The sequence below is a fragment of the Haliotis rubra genome, unplaced genomic scaffold, assembly GCF_003918875.1.
Source record: "Haliotis rubra isolate DU_JTF1 unplaced genomic scaffold, ASM391887v1 Scf225, whole genome shotgun sequence".
NCBI classification, from domain to species: Eukaryota; Metazoa; Mollusca; class Gastropoda; order Lepetellida; family Haliotidae; genus Haliotis; species Haliotis rubra.
In genome coordinates, this window is record NW_025766281.1 from 760,278 (window position 1) to 781,227 (window position 20,950).

Below are 20,950 nucleotides of genomic sequence, written 5' to 3' on the forward strand. Positions count from 1 at the left end.
ATAGTTTACAGAGGTGTCAGGGCTAAATATTTCAAATGTACAGCTTAACTTGAGTCTGAAAATACTTTCACTTCAGTAAAGTAGTTTCATATGAGCATGTACATTTCTAAATCAAATTGAAACTGACAAAATTAGACACCTAAATGTTTTTTAGCATTTCTCATGCACTGAAGATGTTGTCAGCTTTTTTTCACACATTTTTAAGTAACCTGTAAATAAATGCCAATTTCTTCAATGCCTAGAACATAGATTTTATAAGCTTTCGCCTTCTGTGCTTAGGTATCTGCCAATGTATTACTCCTTTTTTATAAGACTTTCTAGATCTTTTTATTTTCCTGTCCAGTTTGACTGTATCGTGTTGACAGTGTTTTGGGGTTTTCTCTCTTATGCTTGCAACTCTAAGCAAAAATGTTTGTTATTTAATGTTGGTTGTCTTTTTCACGAGTAACATCATCACACAGTCCTGGTTTACAGTCCTAGCACCAGTCAACTGACACCTGATTCAGTAGTGTAGCTACGTCAGTGGCGTCGTATTTTATCGCATGCTACAACAGCCTGTTACGTGTCACAGCACATTAACTTTGTTCCATGGACTGGCAGGATTATGTTTGTGACATTATGACAAGACTCCCTTCTTCCTATAGAAAGAAATTCATTGATATTCATGTAGAAATCCCCCCTTATCTACAATATTCATGAACAAAACATCCCTTTGGCTACAATATTCATGAACAAAGCATCCCTTTGGCTACAATATTCATGAACAAAACATCCCTTTGGCTACAATATTCATGAACAAAACATCCCTTTGGCTACAATATTCATGAACAAAACCTTCCTTCTGCTTGAATATTCATGAACAAAACCTTCCTTCGGCTACGATATTCATGCGATGATGATTTTGAACCAGTTCTCAGAGTTGAAACAGAAACTGTAAATATTTGTCTTTTCAAGTAGGACTAGCTACAAGCACTGAGGTCTGGTGAAATAAGGTTGACACTAGTACTCTGATCTGGTCTTAGAAAATGAGAATTTCAAATGATTTGTTACAGAATCAAAAAGGCATGAAACATCCAGAATGTCTTGTAACTTTTTATAAAACCAAAACCTTATATCACATCTTATTGTCTTAACCCAACTTAAACATGCTAATTTTGGTCAATATTCCGAGACTGGAGGGTAGTTTGAAATAGAGTTAAACATGGTTATAGCAAACAATACGGAACAATTGGAATTGGTCTTTCATGTCTGTAGGCTTCTTTGCTACTCTCCAAGTCATCATATTTGATTTCAGTGTAGATATTGAATGGAACAGTATCCAAGTTCTTGCCTGGTGGTTTGAAGCGGGTTGGGATGTGCCAATCCTTTAAGGTCCTGCAGAGTTATGTCCCTTAATGTGAACATTACTTTGAAACCTGATTTTCTCCAATTTCTTGATGTCAGCACCATACCTGTGCTAATGGGTTTCATCAAAGCTGTAAAGGTCTAATTCCTGTATTACTTTCGGATTTCTTTTGACATTAAACATACATTCCATGATCATGATTAGAGGTGAGGTGAGGTGAAATTGGGTTTAACGTCGTGCTTGAGAATATTTCGCTCATATGACGACGTGCATGTGTGTGTATGTGTATGTGCGGCTGCTTGTACTAGCCCAGACTGAAGCTGGGTTTATAGTGCTTGCCCACTGAGATACCATGCTGCAGTGAAGCATGAATACCCCACTCAGACACATTATACTGACTCTGAGCCGACCAGTCCTTGTTGTACCCATTAATGCCGAGCCCTAGACAGGGACCAACAAGTACCATATTTTAACGTCTTTTGATATGACGCGGTCGGGGATCGAACCCGCGACCTTCCGCTCTCCGGGCAGACGCTCTAACCACTACACCACGGAGGCGGTCGATCATGATAAGAACACTGTTCAAGGCATAACCCCAACTCACTCATCGCTCACTCAATGATTTGGTGAGAATAGAGATTGTATTATAATGATAACCAGATAGTGGAACTTTAAAATTTATTGATCACAGAAATCTGAAAAATGGATTATTTATTAATTAAAAAAATATTTAAGACATGCTAAAAATATTTCTGAAAAAAATCCTCACCCAATTTTGTCTTCCTGTTTTCCATACCATATTTAGAAGGAATAATTTTTTTTATTAGAATTGTAATTCCACCCACCCCAAGAATAACAAAACATTTGGCCTAACAGCGACCATATATCGGTACATCATTCATTTTGTTATGACGCTGTATCCATGTTTGTTATAACCATGGTTTGCTTCATTTGTATCATTACATCCATACCCATAGAATATCCATAGAATTGATCTTCAGTAACCCATGCTTGTCGTAAGAGGCAACTGACCCGTGAAGGTCCGGGTTAGAATATTGATCTTTAGTAACCCATGCTTGTCGTAAGAGACGACTAACAGGATCGGGTGGTCAGGCTCGCTACATGTCATCGGTTCCTAATTGCGCAGATCGATGCTCATGGTATTGATCCCTGGATTGTCTGGTCCAGACTTGATTATTTACAGACCGCCACCATGTAGCTGGAATATTGCTGAGTGCGGCGTAAAACTAAACTCACTCACTCACTCACTTAAGAGGCAACTAACAGGATTGGGTGGTCAGGAACGCTGACTTGGTTGACACATGTCATCGTATCCCAATTGTTTTGTGTTGATCACTGGATTGTGTACATTCATGGAACATACAACAGACAGCTACAGCCTGTTTGGATGCCATTCTTCACATTGTCAGTCACTTGGTTGTCTTGTCCAGGTTAATTTAGGTCATCATGTTTATTTATCTGGGATTGGCAGGCAAATTTTTCATCAAATCTTTATTTTCTTCTTTGGTATTTTTTTATGTTAATTTTTTTAAATGGTAAGATATTTTAACTTTATGTAATATAAATAAATTCAGTCTACAAATATGATACTGAGCGTTATAGCATTCTCTTCATATAGAACCCGGGTCTTCAGCTTGACGAGCAAACACTTTAACCAATAGACTATCCCACCACCCCAACATGTTTGGAATGTTATTATTCCAATTAGAGATTTGTATGACATTTACTGCAGACTTATGGCTGCATATCGGTGTCCTAGCAAGCCCAGATAAAACAATGATTGCTGACTGGATTTCAATATTAAAACCAATCCATAATCATGTTTGAGTTTTTTCTTCCAGCCAAATGAGGAAATAGAACTGCTTTAAATTTTCAGTGTTTTATGTTTCATCAAATTCTAATGGCATGGTATATTGCTCATGATATCAATCGCTGGTTTGGTGAGTGAGTGAATAATGCAAGGTTGGATGAGATGGTGTTCTCTGTTAACCTACACAAGCAGCGTGGATTGTATCCTTCCCATGGAGTTGAAAATAAAAATACTTTAGGGTGTGGAGTACATACTATAATTGATATCGTCACCACAATCATCATTGTTATTATTATCATTACAGCGACACGCAATCACAAGTACGTCAACGTGGACATGGACATCAACAGCAAGAGCGAGCGGACGGAGTGGGCAACGGCCAGGTACCACGCATACTACAGTCCTCACTGTGCCTTCGAACTGCAGATACAGTGGATGGTGGCTACAGGCGGGCTCCTGGGGGATCTGGTGAGTTTAGGAACTGTAGGACTCACAAATATTGGGGTTTGAACCCGAGATCTTGTAGCTTTGTGTTAGCAACACAAGTAATATCAGGCTGCAACTAGTGTTGGGAATTGGTTTAAATCTCATAATTGACGATTGGTTCATCACAACCGATCAATCATCGAAAATAATTGGTTAACGTCATTTATCAGATGTTTCTGACTGTGTTTGTTAATGCACAAAACAATCTAGAAAAAAACATGTAGTTGTTTTGGGTTTTCTTGCAAATTGTACAAAATGCATTTGCAAATTTCACATCTTTAAAGGATGACTAGTATGTTAGGAACATAAATTTCTTGGAGTCTTTAAGATAAATTCAATCATGACTTGGAACAAGCTTGCTGTGCTTATGAAATGTTACAGACAAATCCAATCTTGTGAAAAATATTGTTGATGCAAACAAGTGTTACAGAATTGTTTGTGTTCAATTATGAGAAAACATGATCGATTGCTTGGGGTGGTGTGTGATGATGGGGGTGGGGGTGTCCACCCATTTTGTTCTGGCGAGCTAGGGGGTCATCAATTTTGTGCACACGACGGGGGAGGAGGGAGGGGTGTCATCAATTTTGTACATAAAAATATGCTTAGAAATTATGGGTAGGGGAAGGGGGTCATTGATTTTGTACATGACATGCAGGGGGGTCACTTATTCTGTACATAAATTTTAGGGGGGATCATTCACATTGTACAAGCTTCTCCATAAAAATCATCATCAACCCCCCCCTAGCCATAAATTATGAACGGTCCCTAAATCTAAAGATGAGGTGTTTCTGAGAAGACAAAAAACACAATCAGGGTAAAGCTGAGATTTGAACCCACATTCACAGAATTCTGTCCTCTCCAAGGGACATAACTCTGCACAGCAAGTTGCTGTAACGTGAATGAGAAGTCCACGAAAGCCTTACTGACAACACAGTTGCCATTATTTATCATTCCAGGTGTACAGCTGGGCTCGTAAGGCGACATCTTGTGGCTTCCATCTCCTGCCAGTTCCAGTTGATCCCTTCGCTCTCCCCTACACACAAAACTCAGACCCGCTACGAGGACCTATCTTTGTACCACTCAATGTTAACTGTCTTCAGGATAAAGGTATATTCTCAGGTCAGTTGCTTGCAATGTGATGTGCTCAGACAGTGTATATCTATCAACAGTCTTCAGGATAATGGTATATTCTCAGGTCAGTTGCTTGCAATGTGATGTGCTCAGACAGTGTATATCTATCAACTGTCTTCGGATAATGGTATATTCTCAGGTCAGTTGCTTGCAATGTGATGTCCTCAGATGGTATGTATCTTTCAACTATCTTCGGGATAACGATATATTCTTAGGTCAGTTGCTTGCAATGTAATGTGCTCAAACAGTGTATATTTATCAACTGTCTTCAGGATAACAGTACATTCACAGGTCAGTTGCTTGTAATTTGATATGCTCAGACAGTGTGTATGTTTCAACTGTCTTCAGGATAACGGTATATTCTCAGGTCAGTTGCTTGCAATTTGATGTGCTCAGACAGTGTATATCTATCAACTGTCTTCAGGATAAAGGTATATTCTCAGGTCAGTTGCTTGCAATGTAATGTGCTCAAACAGTGTATATCTATCAACTGTCTTCAGGATAATGGTACATTCTGAAGGTCAGTTGCTTGCTTTGATATGCTCAGACAGTGTGTATGTTTCTTCAGGATAAAGGTATATTCTCACAGTTGCCTTTCTATTAACTGCACCACTCATCATCATCATTCTTTAACTTATGGACTCATTTGTTTCACAGAGTATGACGAGCAGAGACTAAATCTCTTTAACTCCTTTCTATTAACTGCACCATCATCATCATCATTGTTTCATGGACTTGCTGTTTACAGAGTATGACATACAGAGACGGCGAAGACCATCCAGTTTCAACTTGCCATCATACAGAGGTCAGTGATACTGCTCGTTGTTGCTCGATTCCCTTTAAGTTTGTTTGAATATACAGTGAAGCCTCATTAATCCGGACGGTAGCGTTTCTCAGTAAATTCGTCCGGATTGCGAATAGTCCGGACTACTGAATCAAGACCCAAGACTATTACAAAAACGACACGAATCTGGATAAAACAAATAAGCATTTAATGTAAAGCTTAATTCATCACATCAATAATTTTACCGAGTGACATCCGCATGTTGATCCGACATGTCTGATCACGTCCTTCCTCAGCACAGGTGAGGTAATGTCTAACAAGCGATCTATTGTAGTATGCCTTGAATGTCCGAATTATTCCTGCATCCATCAGTTGTATATGAGACGTGGTATTTGGTCACATTTTGCAAAGTTAGCAAAGCACACTTGTGACTTGCAGCATTGTCGTAAAGCAAAATCTCTTTAAGTCCACGTGACCGCATCTGTCTGTCAAAGTACATTAACCAATCACAAAACAGCTCACTTGTCATCCACGCCTTTGTATTGTGGTGTCAATCAAAGTGTAAATGTACAGCATCTTCAGTCCGGAGCTTTTAATGTCTAATTAAAACAACAACCCAGTTGGCCAGTTAATTAAGTAAACATCGCCGGGAGGTGTTGTTACGGTTCGTGAACACGACTTACAGCGTCCGGACTGTGAAGCAATTTACTGTTTATTTTACTGATTGGTGACAGCTACTTACCGTCCGGTTCCGGAAACCGAATTTCCGGATTATCGAGGCAAATTATATAGGCATAGATTGGTAACAAGCTGAAATCTTCCGGGAGACGAGACATCCGGATTATCGGAGTCCGGACTAACGGGGCTTCACTGTATCAACTGAGGATTTGAAGAACATATTGTATTCAACTATTAGTTGCTGTCTGGCATAAAAAGAGCCAGTATCTACTTCCGCACATCTTCACCCTAAATGTCGTATCACTGAGTAAAGGAAGGTGTGGGGTGTTGTTTGTTTGTTGTTTAACACCGCACTCAGCAATAATCCAGCTATATGATGGCAGTCAGTAAATAATTGAGGACTGGTGGCTTTTGCTATTTAGGGGTGGTTAGAAATGTTACGGAAAATATTTACATTCTATGTCATGTACACACTAACCTGATTAAAGTCCCAAGCTCCAATTCTATGGTATTGTTTTGACCGCTCAATACCTACTTTAGTACACAGAAAGGTTACCGAGAAATTCTCTCATGAAGTTGGACTTAAAGTTAAAGTCAAATTATGTTCTCTCAAACTGGGCAGGGGAGATCAGGAGATTTGCTAATCAAGTTTTGTCTGATGTTACCTTCCTGTTTTCGGTGTACGAGCTTTATGGAATGTACAAACAAACATCTGATACACTTCATCGCAGGCGATAGTGATAATGCCATTTATTTCACAGTTTTAATGGATTTTTAATTGATTTAAAAAAGCAAAATGAAACATATTGAATTTATTGCCAACAATACATTGCTGTATAGACTGGAGTAACCTACTCCTTTCTTTCTGTTTTTGATGATAGTTGTATCTATTGTAGGTTCGGATTTCTTCGAGCTGTCGTTGAGATGCCGGAGTCCAAAACAGATCTCCACCGAGTTCGAACCCCGGATGAATACCGCTATCAATTTGTTCACTGCACTGGGGGCATGTTTATCCTGATCCCAGACATCAAGACTTCCTCCCCCATCACAGTCGAGGCTCCGTACTCCTCCAGTTTCGGCAAGAAGTCCTCGTCAGATCTCCACAAGGACTACATTGCTCGCCAGACAAGCAGTGTCCTCTCTGAGGAGCCTCAGTCTGAGAACGGCTTTCTGTGGTCATGGAACTTCATGTTGTCCAAAAGATGGCGCTCGGGCAACACCGGCGATGAACACTTCCAGGACAAGATGCTGGCAGACTTCCGCTTGTTTTGCTCCAATGCTGACAACAGGTTGACAAAATTCTGGACTGATTATGTGGAGGAGTGAATGTTGATAAATTCTTGACTTTGTACAAGAAAATGTTGACAATTTCTGGACTCCATGTGGATATGAGATTGTCGACAACAGGTTGTGAGGGTCTTGACAGACTATGTGGGGGAAAAAAGAATGTAAATGGATTTATATAAGATCAAGAGCACTGTGACAATTTCTTGCCTTACCAGCCAATTATAACTACATGGTCTAGGATTGGTGTTCAAATATGTCCATATTTATGTAATACTCGTCATGCTTTGCTCAACTTGAAGGAGGAGCACCACAAAAGGACAACCATCCCTCTGTTTGTAGCTTTACAAGTCCTTAGCAGGTGTGTGAATTTCTAAACTTTTGAAATCGGGAACTTGTTCCAGCACAAACATTTTATTAGCCACAGATGAAGTCAATTTCTCAAGATAATTGACCCAACATAGTGTTTTATTGTTAGTTAAGTATTATACTGTCAACATTGACATTGATGAATCAGTTTTTATATCACTGTCTTCATGAGCGTTCAGTCTGGTGTGACTTTACTTCTTACAGTATGTGGTGCAGTTACATGATACTCTGAGTGAGTGAGTGAGTGAGTTTAGTTTTACGCCGCACTCAGCAATATTCCAGCTATATGGCGGCAGTCTGTAAATAATCGAGTCTGGACCAGACAATCCAGTGATCAACAGCATGAGCATCGATCTGCGCAATTGGGAACACGATGACATGTGTCAACCAAGTCAGCGAGCCTGACCACCCGATCCTGTTAGTCGCCTTTTACGACAAGCATAGTCGCCTTTTATGACAAGAATGGGTTGCTGAAGACCTATTTTACCCCGGGTCTTCATGGGTACTAACAACCAGAGTGTGTGTCCTAAAGCTAGATCAACCAATCAGAGTGTGTGTGCTAAAGCTAGATCAACCAATCAGAGTGTGTGTCCTAAAGCTGGATCAACCAATCAGTGTGTGTGTTTGTGTGTGTGCTAAAGCTTGATCGTAACCAGAATAAGGATTCAGTTGGATTGGTCCTCTTCACAGTGTGTCACTTTCAGGAACTATAGTGGTATTGTTATGAATATTTTTAGAAATCCTCAAGATCCAGGTTAGAATTGGTCTTCAGCAACCCATGCTTGTTGTACGAGGCGACTGGCGGGATCGGGGGCTCAGGCTCACTGACTTGGTTGAGACATGTCATCGTATCCCATTGTATCAATGTTCATGATCTTTATCACTGGCTTGTCTTGTCCAGATCATTAACAGACCACTGCCATACAGCTAGAATATTGCTGAGTGCGGTGGTAAACAAAACATATCTCAATCTAGTCTGAATATTTCATCACTACTGTTTCAAAGATGAAGATGAAGGAAAACCAAGTTTTATGGATAGTCAATTTCTTTATTGCAGTGTTAGTACCTGCACCTAAACGTCCTATTCATTGCAATAAAAAGAAGTTGACTATCCATAGAACTTGGTTTTCCTTGTTTAAAAGTTATCTCCATTTATAGATCTGAAGGCAACTTATTTCGTTTGTCTGGTCTCGCGTAACACAGTATCCAATAGAGGTGTGACGATAGGAAATATCACGATATCATACGTATCGCGATATCTTGGAACAATACGATTCGATTCGATGCATATCACGATATGCTATCTTTAGTTATTTTCTTTTAAAAAGTATACTTTGATAGCAAGTAACAGTGTAAATGTTTACATAACCGTCAATTTCTAGTGAACATTAACATTATTTAGGTCAACGATACATATCACGATACGAACAAAAGTATCGATATATTTATTGTCAGATAAAGTATCACGATTATCGATCTACAATATATCGTCACAGCTCTAGTATTCAAGTTGGGCATTATTTCCACACTGTGTGTCAGAAACCTTTAAACAACTCCATATGTGCCAAATGAAATTAGTGATAATCAGCAACTACTCCTTAGGGAGCAGTATGTACAGTGTTGAGGGAAATAGGATATACTTACAGTTGACACTTTGTTGATGTACATACAGTGTTGCAAGGGAGAGTGAATATTGTTTAACGCCACACCAGCAATGTAGCAGCTATTTGTGGCGACACTATTACAATACAACATGCTTGTGTACAGTTTTGTAAATCACAGTGATGTATAAGTGCAAAACACAAACAATAAATAATACACAAATGATGAAATATTTTGGGTTATTTATATAATGAAAACAAGAGGATGGTTACATGCTTGTCCAGAAACTCGTGAAAAATCTTGAATCTAGTTATAATAATGAACGTGCTCCATGCTCTACACCCAGTCAGTGAATCAGTGTGCACCCAATTTCATTCTCAGCTTCCTGGGGAGTACACAGCCAAGTGCCTGTTAGAAAGGTTACTGCACGCTACATTCTCCTTCTACCAGGTACCCATTAACTACTGGGTGAACAGAGGAAACTTCCAACACAAAAGTCACTTGCCCAAGGAGACCCCACAAATGCTTCAGTGTGGTGCAGAACCAAAACCCATGAAACTTGCATGAGTCAAGCTGCCGAACACTGCCACCCATCACACTTCTTGCCATGACCAACATCCTTTACCTGATTTGTGATGTTACCTTAAGTCTTTGACTTGTCAGCTAGGAGTCACACTCCAGAACTGAATGTACACATCTTACTTACAAATTGGCAAAACAGAAAAATAATTTCATTGCCTTTTAAATTAACATAAAAACAATGATAAATTCCAGTAAGGCTTTTAAAGAAAGTCACATTTTCTGGAGTTAGGAACCTTTCAGCTGCTGTTGAGCTCTCCAGTCAACAATCGCCCTTGTGAAGGTTTTGTATGTCACTTTTAACATGGAACAACCGATCAGGTGTTATCCTCTGATCACTCAACGTAGTCGAAATCATCCGGCAACCCAAACTGTTTGTCAATCATTGAGTCTTCAAAAGAAAACTTGCGTTTGATCCAGGATTTTGTGGAGAAGATGTTGTCTGCAACAACAGCAACAGTAGAATGAAAGTGGCTGTTCAAACATTTTATCCGATAAACAAACTATTACCCAGGCCCTGTAGCTCACCTTAACATTTATAATGTCAACAAGGGTGTAACATATGCTATATTTCAGATTACACTTTCCTAGTAAAGTACAAATTCTAGTACTTTTTTATATTTTTATATATTTTTGGGTCAGTATTAATATTGAAATATTTTGGTACTAATTCTGAAAAAGGTCAAAGTGCAAGAGTCGGACAAAGGTCTAAAAACACAAAATATTTTTATAACAGGACATATGTGTTTTGTCCCATAAGTAATATAACCTTAATATGCCAAACTTTCATCACATCAGATATAGTTGAGTAGTGTCCACAAAGTGTTACAAATCATAATGACATCTCATCAAGGCCCATATATAGCAGGAAATGGTACATGTCTCTTCAGCAACACTACAATACATTTACAACATTCCATTCCATTTTGAACCGAAAGGGCTACATAAAACAGACTTAATAATTAGGGTTTTACCATGATACATACCAGGAAGAGCGATGAACTCCTCTATGAACATTCCTCCGCTGTGATATTGCTGGAATATTGCTAAAGGCAGCGTAAAACTCACCCACTCGATCAACATTCAGTTAATACATAAATGACATTTTCTCAATAAGGTGACCGCCTCCATGATGTAGTGGTTAGAGTGTCCGCCCGGAGAGCGGAAGGTCGCGGGTTCGATCCCCGACCGCGTCATACCAAAAGACGTTAAAATATGGTACTTGTTGGTCCCTGCCTGGCTTCGCATTAATGGGTACAACAAGGACTGGTTGGCTCGGAGTCAGTATAATGTGTCTGAGTGGTGTATTCATGCTTCACTGCGGCATGGTATCTCAGTGGGCTAGCACTATAAAACCAGCTTAAGTCTGGGCTAGTACAAGCAGCCGCACATACACATACACACGCATGCACGTCGTCATATGAGCGAAATATTCTCAAGCACGACGTAAAACCCAATTTCACCTCACCTCACCTCATCTCAATAAGCTCTCTGTACACCACCAATCAAACTGGTTTAGAAATTCAGTGATGTTACAGTGGTTACACACACCTGTCCATCGATTTGCAGCATCCTTTGCAACCACTGTGTCGACCTTGACCTGCTTGAGAACTTCTGGGTCACACTCCTTGTACTGTTCAAGCTCTGTCATGACAGCCTGACGCTTCCCTCGGACGTCGGTCAGCCTTGACAGCGCTTCCTCTCTCTCGCTCTGTAGAGGACACGACACAGCAGATCACACAGTAATCTGAACATCAAGTACCTTCGGTCAGTATTTACTTGTCCCTCAACACAGTGTGCCATATGTCATCAAATAAATGTCAGCTGATTATCTGTTTGCTTCTTTAACACTCTAAACCTCCCACAGTACTCACAGTTTCCTCCTTGCCAACCTTGGCCTTGACAACTTGACCTTCAAGTGACCTCTGCTTGCCCTCAAGTTCATCCAAGCGACCTGTCAGGTCACTGATTTTTCTCTTTCGCTAAAAAATGTAATTTTCTTAATAAAATTGATATTTTATACTTATCCTGACTCATGCTTATTGCTTGTCTCCCGAATGCTAGTGGAACACTTGAATCCCCTTTTGAAGCTCCCTTCAAAAAAGCGGACGTAAAATCACTCACCAGGAGTCATCTCCCTTCCCCAGGTTTTGGCGGGAAACCAGCGCCACCTGTCGCCATGCTCCTCACTCTCTCCTGATTCGCCCGAGTGGGCGGTTGTGAGCGCACCTGGTCCCCCCAAACTCATCAGAAAAAGATGGAAATAAGGATCAGCAGCAGCAGTGCCATCAGAAGTTCCCATGGAGCTTCAAAAGGGGATTTAAGTGTTCCACTAGCATTTGGAAGGAAAGGGAGACAAGCAATAAGCATGAGTCAGGATAAGGAAAAATTTGAGTGAAAATATGTTCATTACTTCAAAACGGCAGACAAAGAGTGGTTACTGGAATATTGCTGAAAACAACCAAAGACCATACTCACTCACTCACTGTAATATTGCTGAAAACAATGCAAAACCATACTCACTCACTACAATAAGTGAAATGTTGCACATCTCTGTATAATTGCCAGACCCGTGAAGATACGGGTTTTAATTGATCTTCAGTAACCCATGCTTGTCGTAAGAGGCGACTAACGGGATCGGGTGGTCAGGCTCACTGACTGGGTTGACACATGTCATCGTATCCCAATTGTGTAGATTGATGTTCATGCTGTTGATTCCTGGATTGTCTGGTACAGACTCAATTATTTACAGACCGCCGCCATATAGCTAGAATATTGCTGAGTGCGGTGTAAAACTAAACTCACTCACTCACTGTATAATTGCAGCAGTAGAGATCATGTATATATGATGTCTGCATTCATTTGTCAACAAAATATCTGTAGAAACATGTATGCAAGCGGCATATTCATTGGATAACTGAGCACAGTGTTATTATACAGCCGTGTCATCAAATTTTTTCATTTTTTATCATATTTGTATGCACAAGCAGCTGAAAATAACTGGGTTACGGTGTTTAACTTGAACTCACGAGTACAAAGTTTATCTGGAATGACAAAGTTTTCATTCAGTCATAAATGTTCCAGCAACACCTAAAAATACTGATATTATCAATATTTGGCATTCACCGGGTCATAATTAATAATAATGGCCAATTTACCCATAAATTAATTCACTTCCTTTAAAACAGAAACGTTCATGTGACTGAAAAATCCTTACATTTTGACTGGCTTTACTAGGGAAGGCCCAGAAGTAGACAGAGGTCCCGATCTTGTCTGTGTCCACCATTCCGTCGTCCACCAGGCTGGTCAAGATGTCCTTGACTGACATGGACGTGATGCCTTTCTCTTTCTGACACATCCTCTCCATCTCCTTCAGCTGGAAGAAGTCTTTCTGAAAACATCCAGTAAATATCGATTACAGGGGATCATGACAAGCTGATATGCATTATGCAATCTCTTTCTGGAATTGCAGGATGATATTGTCAGAATTGTGGGTGTTTGATGAGCAAACATTTTTAAACCTTCGCCTAACAAATCATCAGTTACAAATCAAATTTACAGGCACAAGAACAACTACATGTACAATTTTAATACTCTTTCTGCTTATCTAATGATTGAAAGTTATAGAAATAAAAGGTGGCTGCATCGTTTTGCTTGATTGTAAACTAATTCTACTCGATTTTTCATGATTACTCTCTTGTTTTGTGATCACATTGCAGTATCTCTTATTGTACCTTACTTTCTTTTCAATATTCTTGCATTTTATCATGAAAACAGTTAAGGTATGAGGCATTATAATCTCACAAATGTATTTATGGAAACTGACATAAACTATAACATGATTCTTTTCACAATATTTTCTATTGACATGAAATTATTGTATGTTTCACTGACCTTTTCATAAAAGAAGTCCATCATCCGTGACCTCTTCTCATCCACACTTAGACCTTTCTTCCTTGACTGAAAGTGACGTAAGAAGAAGATTAAAATAATGAAATTTAAACACACATTCATTGCTTTCAAAAATTAAAAAATCTTATAGCTATGACCTTGAGGAAATAGTTCTTTCAAAGTAGAAACACCATACTATGTTAGACGCATCAATGCAGTAACCACACAGTCTACATGTACGTTTTCATGGCATACTGACATTGACATGGGATACTTACTGGGTCATCATTCTTCTTGAAAAGGAAATAATGGGTAAATTGTAGGGGTGAAACGGTATACCGCGGTATTAGTAGAACCGTGGTATTTTGCCTTCAGTTCGGTATGCCGTAATGCAATCTAACAATATGGTTTTCGTATCGTCATTTTATTAACGTTTTTAAACATTTTCTAAAATGTCTAGAACTCAAATCGTTTTGTCAAAATCTATGCATTTCTTTGCCAGATATCAATTTTCTTTATCATATCTCATATACCAAACCGAACCAAAGACCTTGTACCGCAGTACGAATTGTACCATAGTAAGAGCATACCATTTCACCCTTAGTAAACTGTTAATGTCTTTTTCAGCACCATCTTCAAACAACATCATCTCAGGAACAAACACACAGAGAATCTTTAAGTTTTTTTCTTTGAACGGCAAGATAGTTGACAAGTAGATGAAATATGACAAATATTTGGGCATTTGCATACCATGATGTGTTTTGTTACCTGCTGTTCAAGTCTAGTGTATCAAAGATAACAGACATTATCACCATTTGTATGGTCATTTGACCAGCCTGAATGTCAGTGCAGTAAGTGCAATGGGTATTGCCTGTTGTACAGATAATAAAAGGAAAAATACAATAATACTGCACATGCAAATGCAACATGTGTGGCTAGATTGCTGCATACGAATTACGATACATACTGAACATAAATAAAGTCTCAGCTAGGTCTCCTTTTCAACGTATTTTATCGAGGTGATTTGTTCCATTATTAAGACAAAATGTATGTTTCTGAGACTAGATGTTAGTCTAAGTGGTAGGGAGCCTTTGGTCAGCAATGAGCCTGACACTAAACTAGTGACAGCTCGTCAGAAGCGAGCAGTTGCACAATATGGATCCGTTATCAGTAGCTTGACATTATCTTGAAAAGCTCGCTGACCGAGATTGCCTACAATTAAGCAAGTAGTCAAACATATGAGGACATGTATATGTATCTATCTACATCTGCACTCACCATAGTTTCCAATTACTGCGTTTGTGTTGACGTAAATATTATGTTGAAATTCCCGCAGTTTCAGGAACAGTATCCAAGGGAGGTAACTCTCAATATTTTCCATTACTGACCCGTAAAATAATTGCAATGTCGTCGTTTCACAGAACCATTGAGTCTTTGCATATGGAGTCCCGCCTAGAACCTAGATATTTCCGCTTTAACCCAGTCCAAATGAACTTCGGTCTGTCTCAAACACGGAATAGGTGTAATATTTATAAAGTGTGTGTTAGTGTTTGTGGGTGCGACTGTGCGTGCGTACATTACGCAAATATTTATGTGAAAACTATGTCTATTCCGTACAACCGGAGACCATATTATATGGTCTCGGGTACAAGTAGGTTACGCTTGATTTTTTGTAAATACTCCATACATTTGATCTTACATGCGTACACACAAATATAGATAAAATAACTGAGGTATATTGAAAGGTTCTATTTGAGCACATGAACTTGGCAACTTGCAGTCTTTCTTATCGTTTCCCATATTATAGATCAAATATAAGTTTCAAACACGTAAACCAATATTTAAACTTTATTATAATTTTACAATTAATGGAAAATGGCAAAATACCCAACTGAGTTTGAGTGAGGTGAGTACAATTTATTTGGTTACTCAAAGGAAAATTAGGATACCCAATTGAGATGAACACAAGCGAGTACATAACTCAATGACCCAAAAAGTTATCTGTAGCTCTGCAATAATCAGAATCATCCAGGCATTCAACATCATCATTAACTTAGCGTAGTCACACTGTACAAAATACTAAAAAAATAGTATTTCATCTGTCATTTGAACAGAACACATATTTGTCGGCCATTTAGAATGCGTTATAAAGGTTTTCGATTTCTGTTTACGTTTTTTTAAATAAACACTAGATACCGAATTAAATGTGTGATTAAACCCTCAAACTCATCAAATATAATACAAATGTGAGTTTAGGTTTTCGCCGCTTTTAGCAATATTACAGCAATATCACGGCGGGGGACACCATGGCTTCACACATTGGGCTTCACACATTGTACCCTTGTGGGGAATCGAACCCGAGCGAACGCTTGAACCACTCGGCTACCCCACCGCCCCTTTCAGGCAAATGGACAGACAAGGAGTGCTTGAGGGAATGAACCCAGAACTGTCCATGTATAACTCTTTACGGACTTACTATTTCTGGGAATTTTCAGAGACCCCTGAAATACAATTTCTAACTTTGTCCTTATGGTCATGGAAACACTTGTAATGATTCGAAGAGCTATGTTCCCCCGGGATTATTATAAGTTTTCAAACATACTCAACATATGCAAATACTGTGGATCGATATAAATGCAGTCACAATGTTAAAACGTTTGTAATGATAACAAAGTCCTCTGGTTATCCAAAGATTAAGATTTTTGGTGAGAGATTTTAAAATCAGTTCTGTGACTTTAAGATTTTCTGTTTTGGTGAGAATCATGAAAAAATAGAGTGAGTGAGTTTAATTTTACGCCGCACTCAGCAATATTCCAGCTATATGACGGCTGTCTGTAAATAATCGAGTCTGGTCCAGACAATACAGTGATCAACAGAATGAGCATCGTTCTGCGCAATTGGGATACGATGACATGTGTCAACCAAGTCAGCGAGCCTGACCACCCGATCCTATTAGTCGCCTCTGACGACAAGCATGGGTTACTGAAGACGGGTGAAAAAAATAGACATTTGGATGTCAATGGCGTCTTTAATCCGTTTATGTGTACACTTGCAGCTATTACAGCAACTCGATTTCCAAAGGGTCATTGTCACTGTAAAATATTACCCCTTCCATGCAACAACAAAAAGTGAATCTTCAGTAGTGATTGGGTGGGTGAGTGAGTGAGTTTAGTTTTACACTGTTTTTCGCAATGTTCTTGCAATACCACAGCGGGGAGTACCAGAAATGGCCTTCACACATTGTACTCAAGTGATTCAGTACCATCGTATTAATAAAAATTAGTTCTTTACTATATACATAATTTTGATAATATTTATATCGAAGCGCCAACCAAACATTGACGCGACTGGGCCCACAGGCGTTTCACAGGAGGAAAACCGGTCATGTAGATTCAGCAACTTCTCGCGAGATTCGTGACGTTGTCTTGACGACGCATCACTCTCGATCTAAACGATCGCCGCCATTGCTGTTTCTGAACTTGCTACACTCAGTATTTATCACTTGTTACCACGTATTGGGATCATGGCTACCTACGCAAATATGAATCAGTACGATAAAGGTACCGAGGTCATATTAGATCGGTCATTTCGTCATAGCTCTCGCATTTCTTTGTTTTAATTTTGCATTTTGGCTAGATCCAGCCAAGGGTGAAAAAGATGCCAAAAAATGAAAAATATTTTTCACTTCAGGAACATTTTAACACGTCTTTTCCATTTCTTCAGCTGTAGCTATTGTCATTTTTTAAGAATGCAAATATTGTAGACTTTCACGCATCAGTTTGGTGTTCTATTTTTGCAATTTATCACAGAATCAATCACAGGCCATGGAAAGGAGTAGATTTTCGAGACAGACGCACAAAATATTTGAACAAAATATTACAGACTAAAAGTACAAAATATCCTACACCCAGGCTTCATCTATCTAGGCCTTTCACCAACAAGTAGTATTCTTGGTAGACTTGTCAGCATTCTTATGTCTACTATTAACTCCAAACCCCATTAAATGTTTCAAATTCAGTGTAATCAATCTCTTAAAAAACATTCTTGGAGCTGTCATCTGTGTCCGACAAAAATAACTGTAACAGAAAACTGTACCCATGCCTTTCCATAATACACTGCATTTTTCGAACAAAACGGTTCTTGGCAGCCGTTGAAGTCTACTTTATGTGAATGTGATATGCATCAAGAAAGGATATTTCCAGAAATAAAGACATATTAATCTTCATCTTTAAGAACATGAGGACTAACATGACAGATAGTGAGGCGAACCGGATAGTAATCGAATGGTATTTGTTTTCTTATGTACGAGAACAATTATTTTATGTTCCATGTCACCATAATGTTTACATAGGAAAACTGCCCTTAGAACTTTGTTTGATATTATTGGGAGACCTCACCTAATTTGTTGCCAGAGAATCATTATTTTACATTTAAAAAATGACCTGATTGTTTATGATAGATCTGTGACTGAGAATGAATCTGAAACAACACGCTGTGTGAGGCTGCTAAACATTACAAACAATGCACCATGGTCGTTTAAAATTTTCCGAAATATCTGGCTTTTAGGAAATAATTTACCCTACTAATGTAAGTAGAAAGTAGAACATAACGGTTAATGAACTGGCGTGCTGGACTTTTCCCTTGGACCCGTGAAGGTCCCGGTTAGGGAGATCGGTGATTTTGTGACAGAAAAGTGATGTAGGGAACACTGTAAGGATAATGTGGATCGCACTAAGGAACGAGGGAGACATGAGCATGTAGTGACGGCACTCGGGTGAGTTAGCCTTCGAATCATTACTTTACAAAATTTATGTTGCGTGTGAAAGAGGCTTGAGTGCAAATTCCAGACCAATTTCCATTAGCCCAAAATGTCTACATTAACCCATTTCATAATGTACTTTCGACGTTTTTGGTTTCCCGTTTTTGTGTGAAATAAAAGTATTAAAATGCAAAAAGGAAAAACAACAAATGGTACTCACGTATTACACCGGTCATGTACCTGCTATATTGGATTAGGTCCCTAACCCTAACCCTAACCCTAACCCTAACCCTAAACCCTAAACCCTCAGCCCTAACCCTAACCCTAACCCTTGAAATAATCCTAATAAATAGAATGCATTGACCGAACCACCGGACATGTACCTACTATATATTGCATTAGGTCCCCAACCCCAACCCTAACCCTAAACCCTAACCCTAACCCTAACCCTAGTCCTAGTCCTAGCCCTAGCCCTAGCCCTAGCCCTAACCCCAATCCCTTGAATTAATCCTAATAAATAGAATGCATTGACCGAACCGGCGCAAACACGACTGACGTGTCTAGTGTAATGCATTATTACCGCTTCGAAAAATAAAATACTAATAAAACACTTTTCTATGTAATGGTGCAAATTACTGAATGACAAATATATATATGTAAATTAAAAAAATACAAAAATACAAAATACACAAAACATAACACCTCAGCAGCCCGTAATACAAATAAATATGAGCGTATTAGTGAAAAAAGAAAAATATTTCAAACTGGTGCTTGCAAAATATTGCGCATCCGCCGGTATACAACTACTGGAAACTCTCAACATCGTTGGGCTTATGCAATGACATAGCTCGTAGAGATGAAACACCAGTGAGCGGAGCTTATACGCACTCGCTGAGCCAGACAACCGTGTTGCCATGCAGGCGTCATAAGGCATTGTTTCGAGAACGTGCTTTCGAACAAAATCACATTACATTACGTAAAAGGGTATTATGACGTATTTTTAAAGTTTGTGGTGCTGTATTCTAAAGGTAGGCCCCGGTTAGAATATTGATCTTCAGTAAACCATGCTTGTCGTAAGAGGAGACTAACGGGATCGGTCGGTCAGGCTCGTTTACACATGTCATCGATTCCCAATTGCGCAGATCGATGCTCATGGTGTTGATCACTGGATTGTCTGATCCAGACTTGATTATTTATAGACCGCCGCCATATAGCTGGAATATTGCCGAGTGCGGCGTAAAACTAAACTCACTCACTTTTCCCTTGACCACACCTAATCATAAGCACACATACAGTCTCAAATGTAACGTCTTTCTTCTTTAATCTCAAACAGACCTCATCATCAGGTTCCCCCTCAACTTTGACATCTGGGCCCCTCCCCGCCAAGTAGGTTAAATCGGGAATAAAATCAAGAGAATCTTATGTATTCATGTATAATGCATATTTTATATTGTTTATCGTGCCAAAATATCTACGAGTTTAACAAAATGAAGACTTGATAAATTCATATATTTTCAATTTGCTTGTCACAAGCACTAAGTTGAATCTAGATGGGTCCCTGAACTCAGATATTTAACATCTATTTCTATTTGCAACTTATTCTCCACCTCCCTGCCAGCGTCCCACGTGCAGATATTTCACCATCCTTGAGCCCCTGTCTGAACTGCCTGCCCCCCACACCCCTACCCCCGTCTCCAGCCCCACCCTCCCTGATGACTCCCACTTGGAGGAGATCGACCTCCACGAGGAAGACCCACAGCCCCAGCCCACTGTGAGATCTCGTGTGGCCAGGTTCCTCAGGAGTATGTTCCGTGTTGGCAAGATGGACGCTTGAATCAGTGGCATCTTGTGACATTGTGTGATCTTGTGCTATTTACATTTTAGACATTTTTGGACAATACTTTTGGCTCTTTATTTATTTTGTGTGTGCACTAATTAAATCTTTCGAATTTTGCCTTTCCTTGATCTTTTGGTTTCAAGGCATGATGAGCTGCCAGTCGTCTTTCGGATAACTTTCATCTTATGTTCCAAACCGGTCGGCAAGTTTTCTTTTTTGGCAAAATCATTTCTTCCGAGGGTTTATATTTCAAATTCGCCAATGTGGTCCAGTGGATAGAGCCCCAGCCCGGGGAGCGGAATGATTTTCGATCCCCGGGCGCGTCCTACCAAAGGACGTTAACAGATGGGAATAGTAGTAACCCTGCTCGGCAT

The 20,950-nt window shown here is 39.4% G+C and overlaps 2 protein-coding genes across 2 annotated transcripts in view; one reads left to right on the plus strand and one right to left on the minus strand.

The window, feature by feature from the left end:
* LOC124277675 (GATOR complex protein Iml1-like) overlaps positions 1–7,852 on the plus strand; it is a 57,752-nt gene extending 49,900 nt beyond the window's left edge. The window contains 6 exon segments of the mRNA XM_046713408.1: positions 3,481–3,644; positions 4,619–4,797; positions 5,085–5,236; positions 5,451–5,464; positions 5,552–5,598; positions 7,152–7,852. Coding sequence (XP_046569364.1) covers positions 3,481–3,644; positions 4,619–4,797; positions 5,085–5,236; positions 5,451–5,464; positions 5,552–5,598; positions 7,152–7,581 — 986 coding nt within the window. The 3' untranslated portion in view covers positions 7,582–7,852.
* A 1,880-nt stretch (positions 7,853–9,732) lies between these two features.
* On the minus strand, positions 9,733–15,346 carry LOC124277655 (meiotic nuclear division protein 1 homolog). The gene is made up of 6 exons (XM_046713382.1): positions 15,259–15,346; positions 13,984–14,049; positions 13,307–13,480; positions 11,964–12,071; positions 11,641–11,800; positions 9,733–10,531 (listed from the first exon to the last, which is right to left on the minus strand). Exons 1-6 carry the CDS (start codon positions 15,259–15,261, stop codon positions 10,425–10,427), a joined length of 618 nt encoding a protein of 205 aa, XP_046569338.1. The 5' UTR covers positions 15,262–15,346; the 3' UTR covers positions 9,733–10,424.
* Positions 15,347–20,950: the final 5,604 nt, after the last annotated feature.

What these genes read in the sequence shown, in the direction of transcription:
- LOC124277655 (XM_046713382.1), bottom strand. An exon ending in TGGACTTCTTTTATGAAAAG is followed by an intron (nt 13,481 to 13,983) that starts GTCAGTGAAACA and finishes GGATGTTTTCAG; the next exon opens with AAAGACTTCTTCCAGCTGAA. An exon ending in AGGTTGGCAAGGAGGAAACT is followed by an intron (nt 11,801 to 11,963) that starts GTGAGTACTGTG and finishes TGTCCTCTACAG; the next exon opens with AGCGAGAGAGAGGAAGCGCT.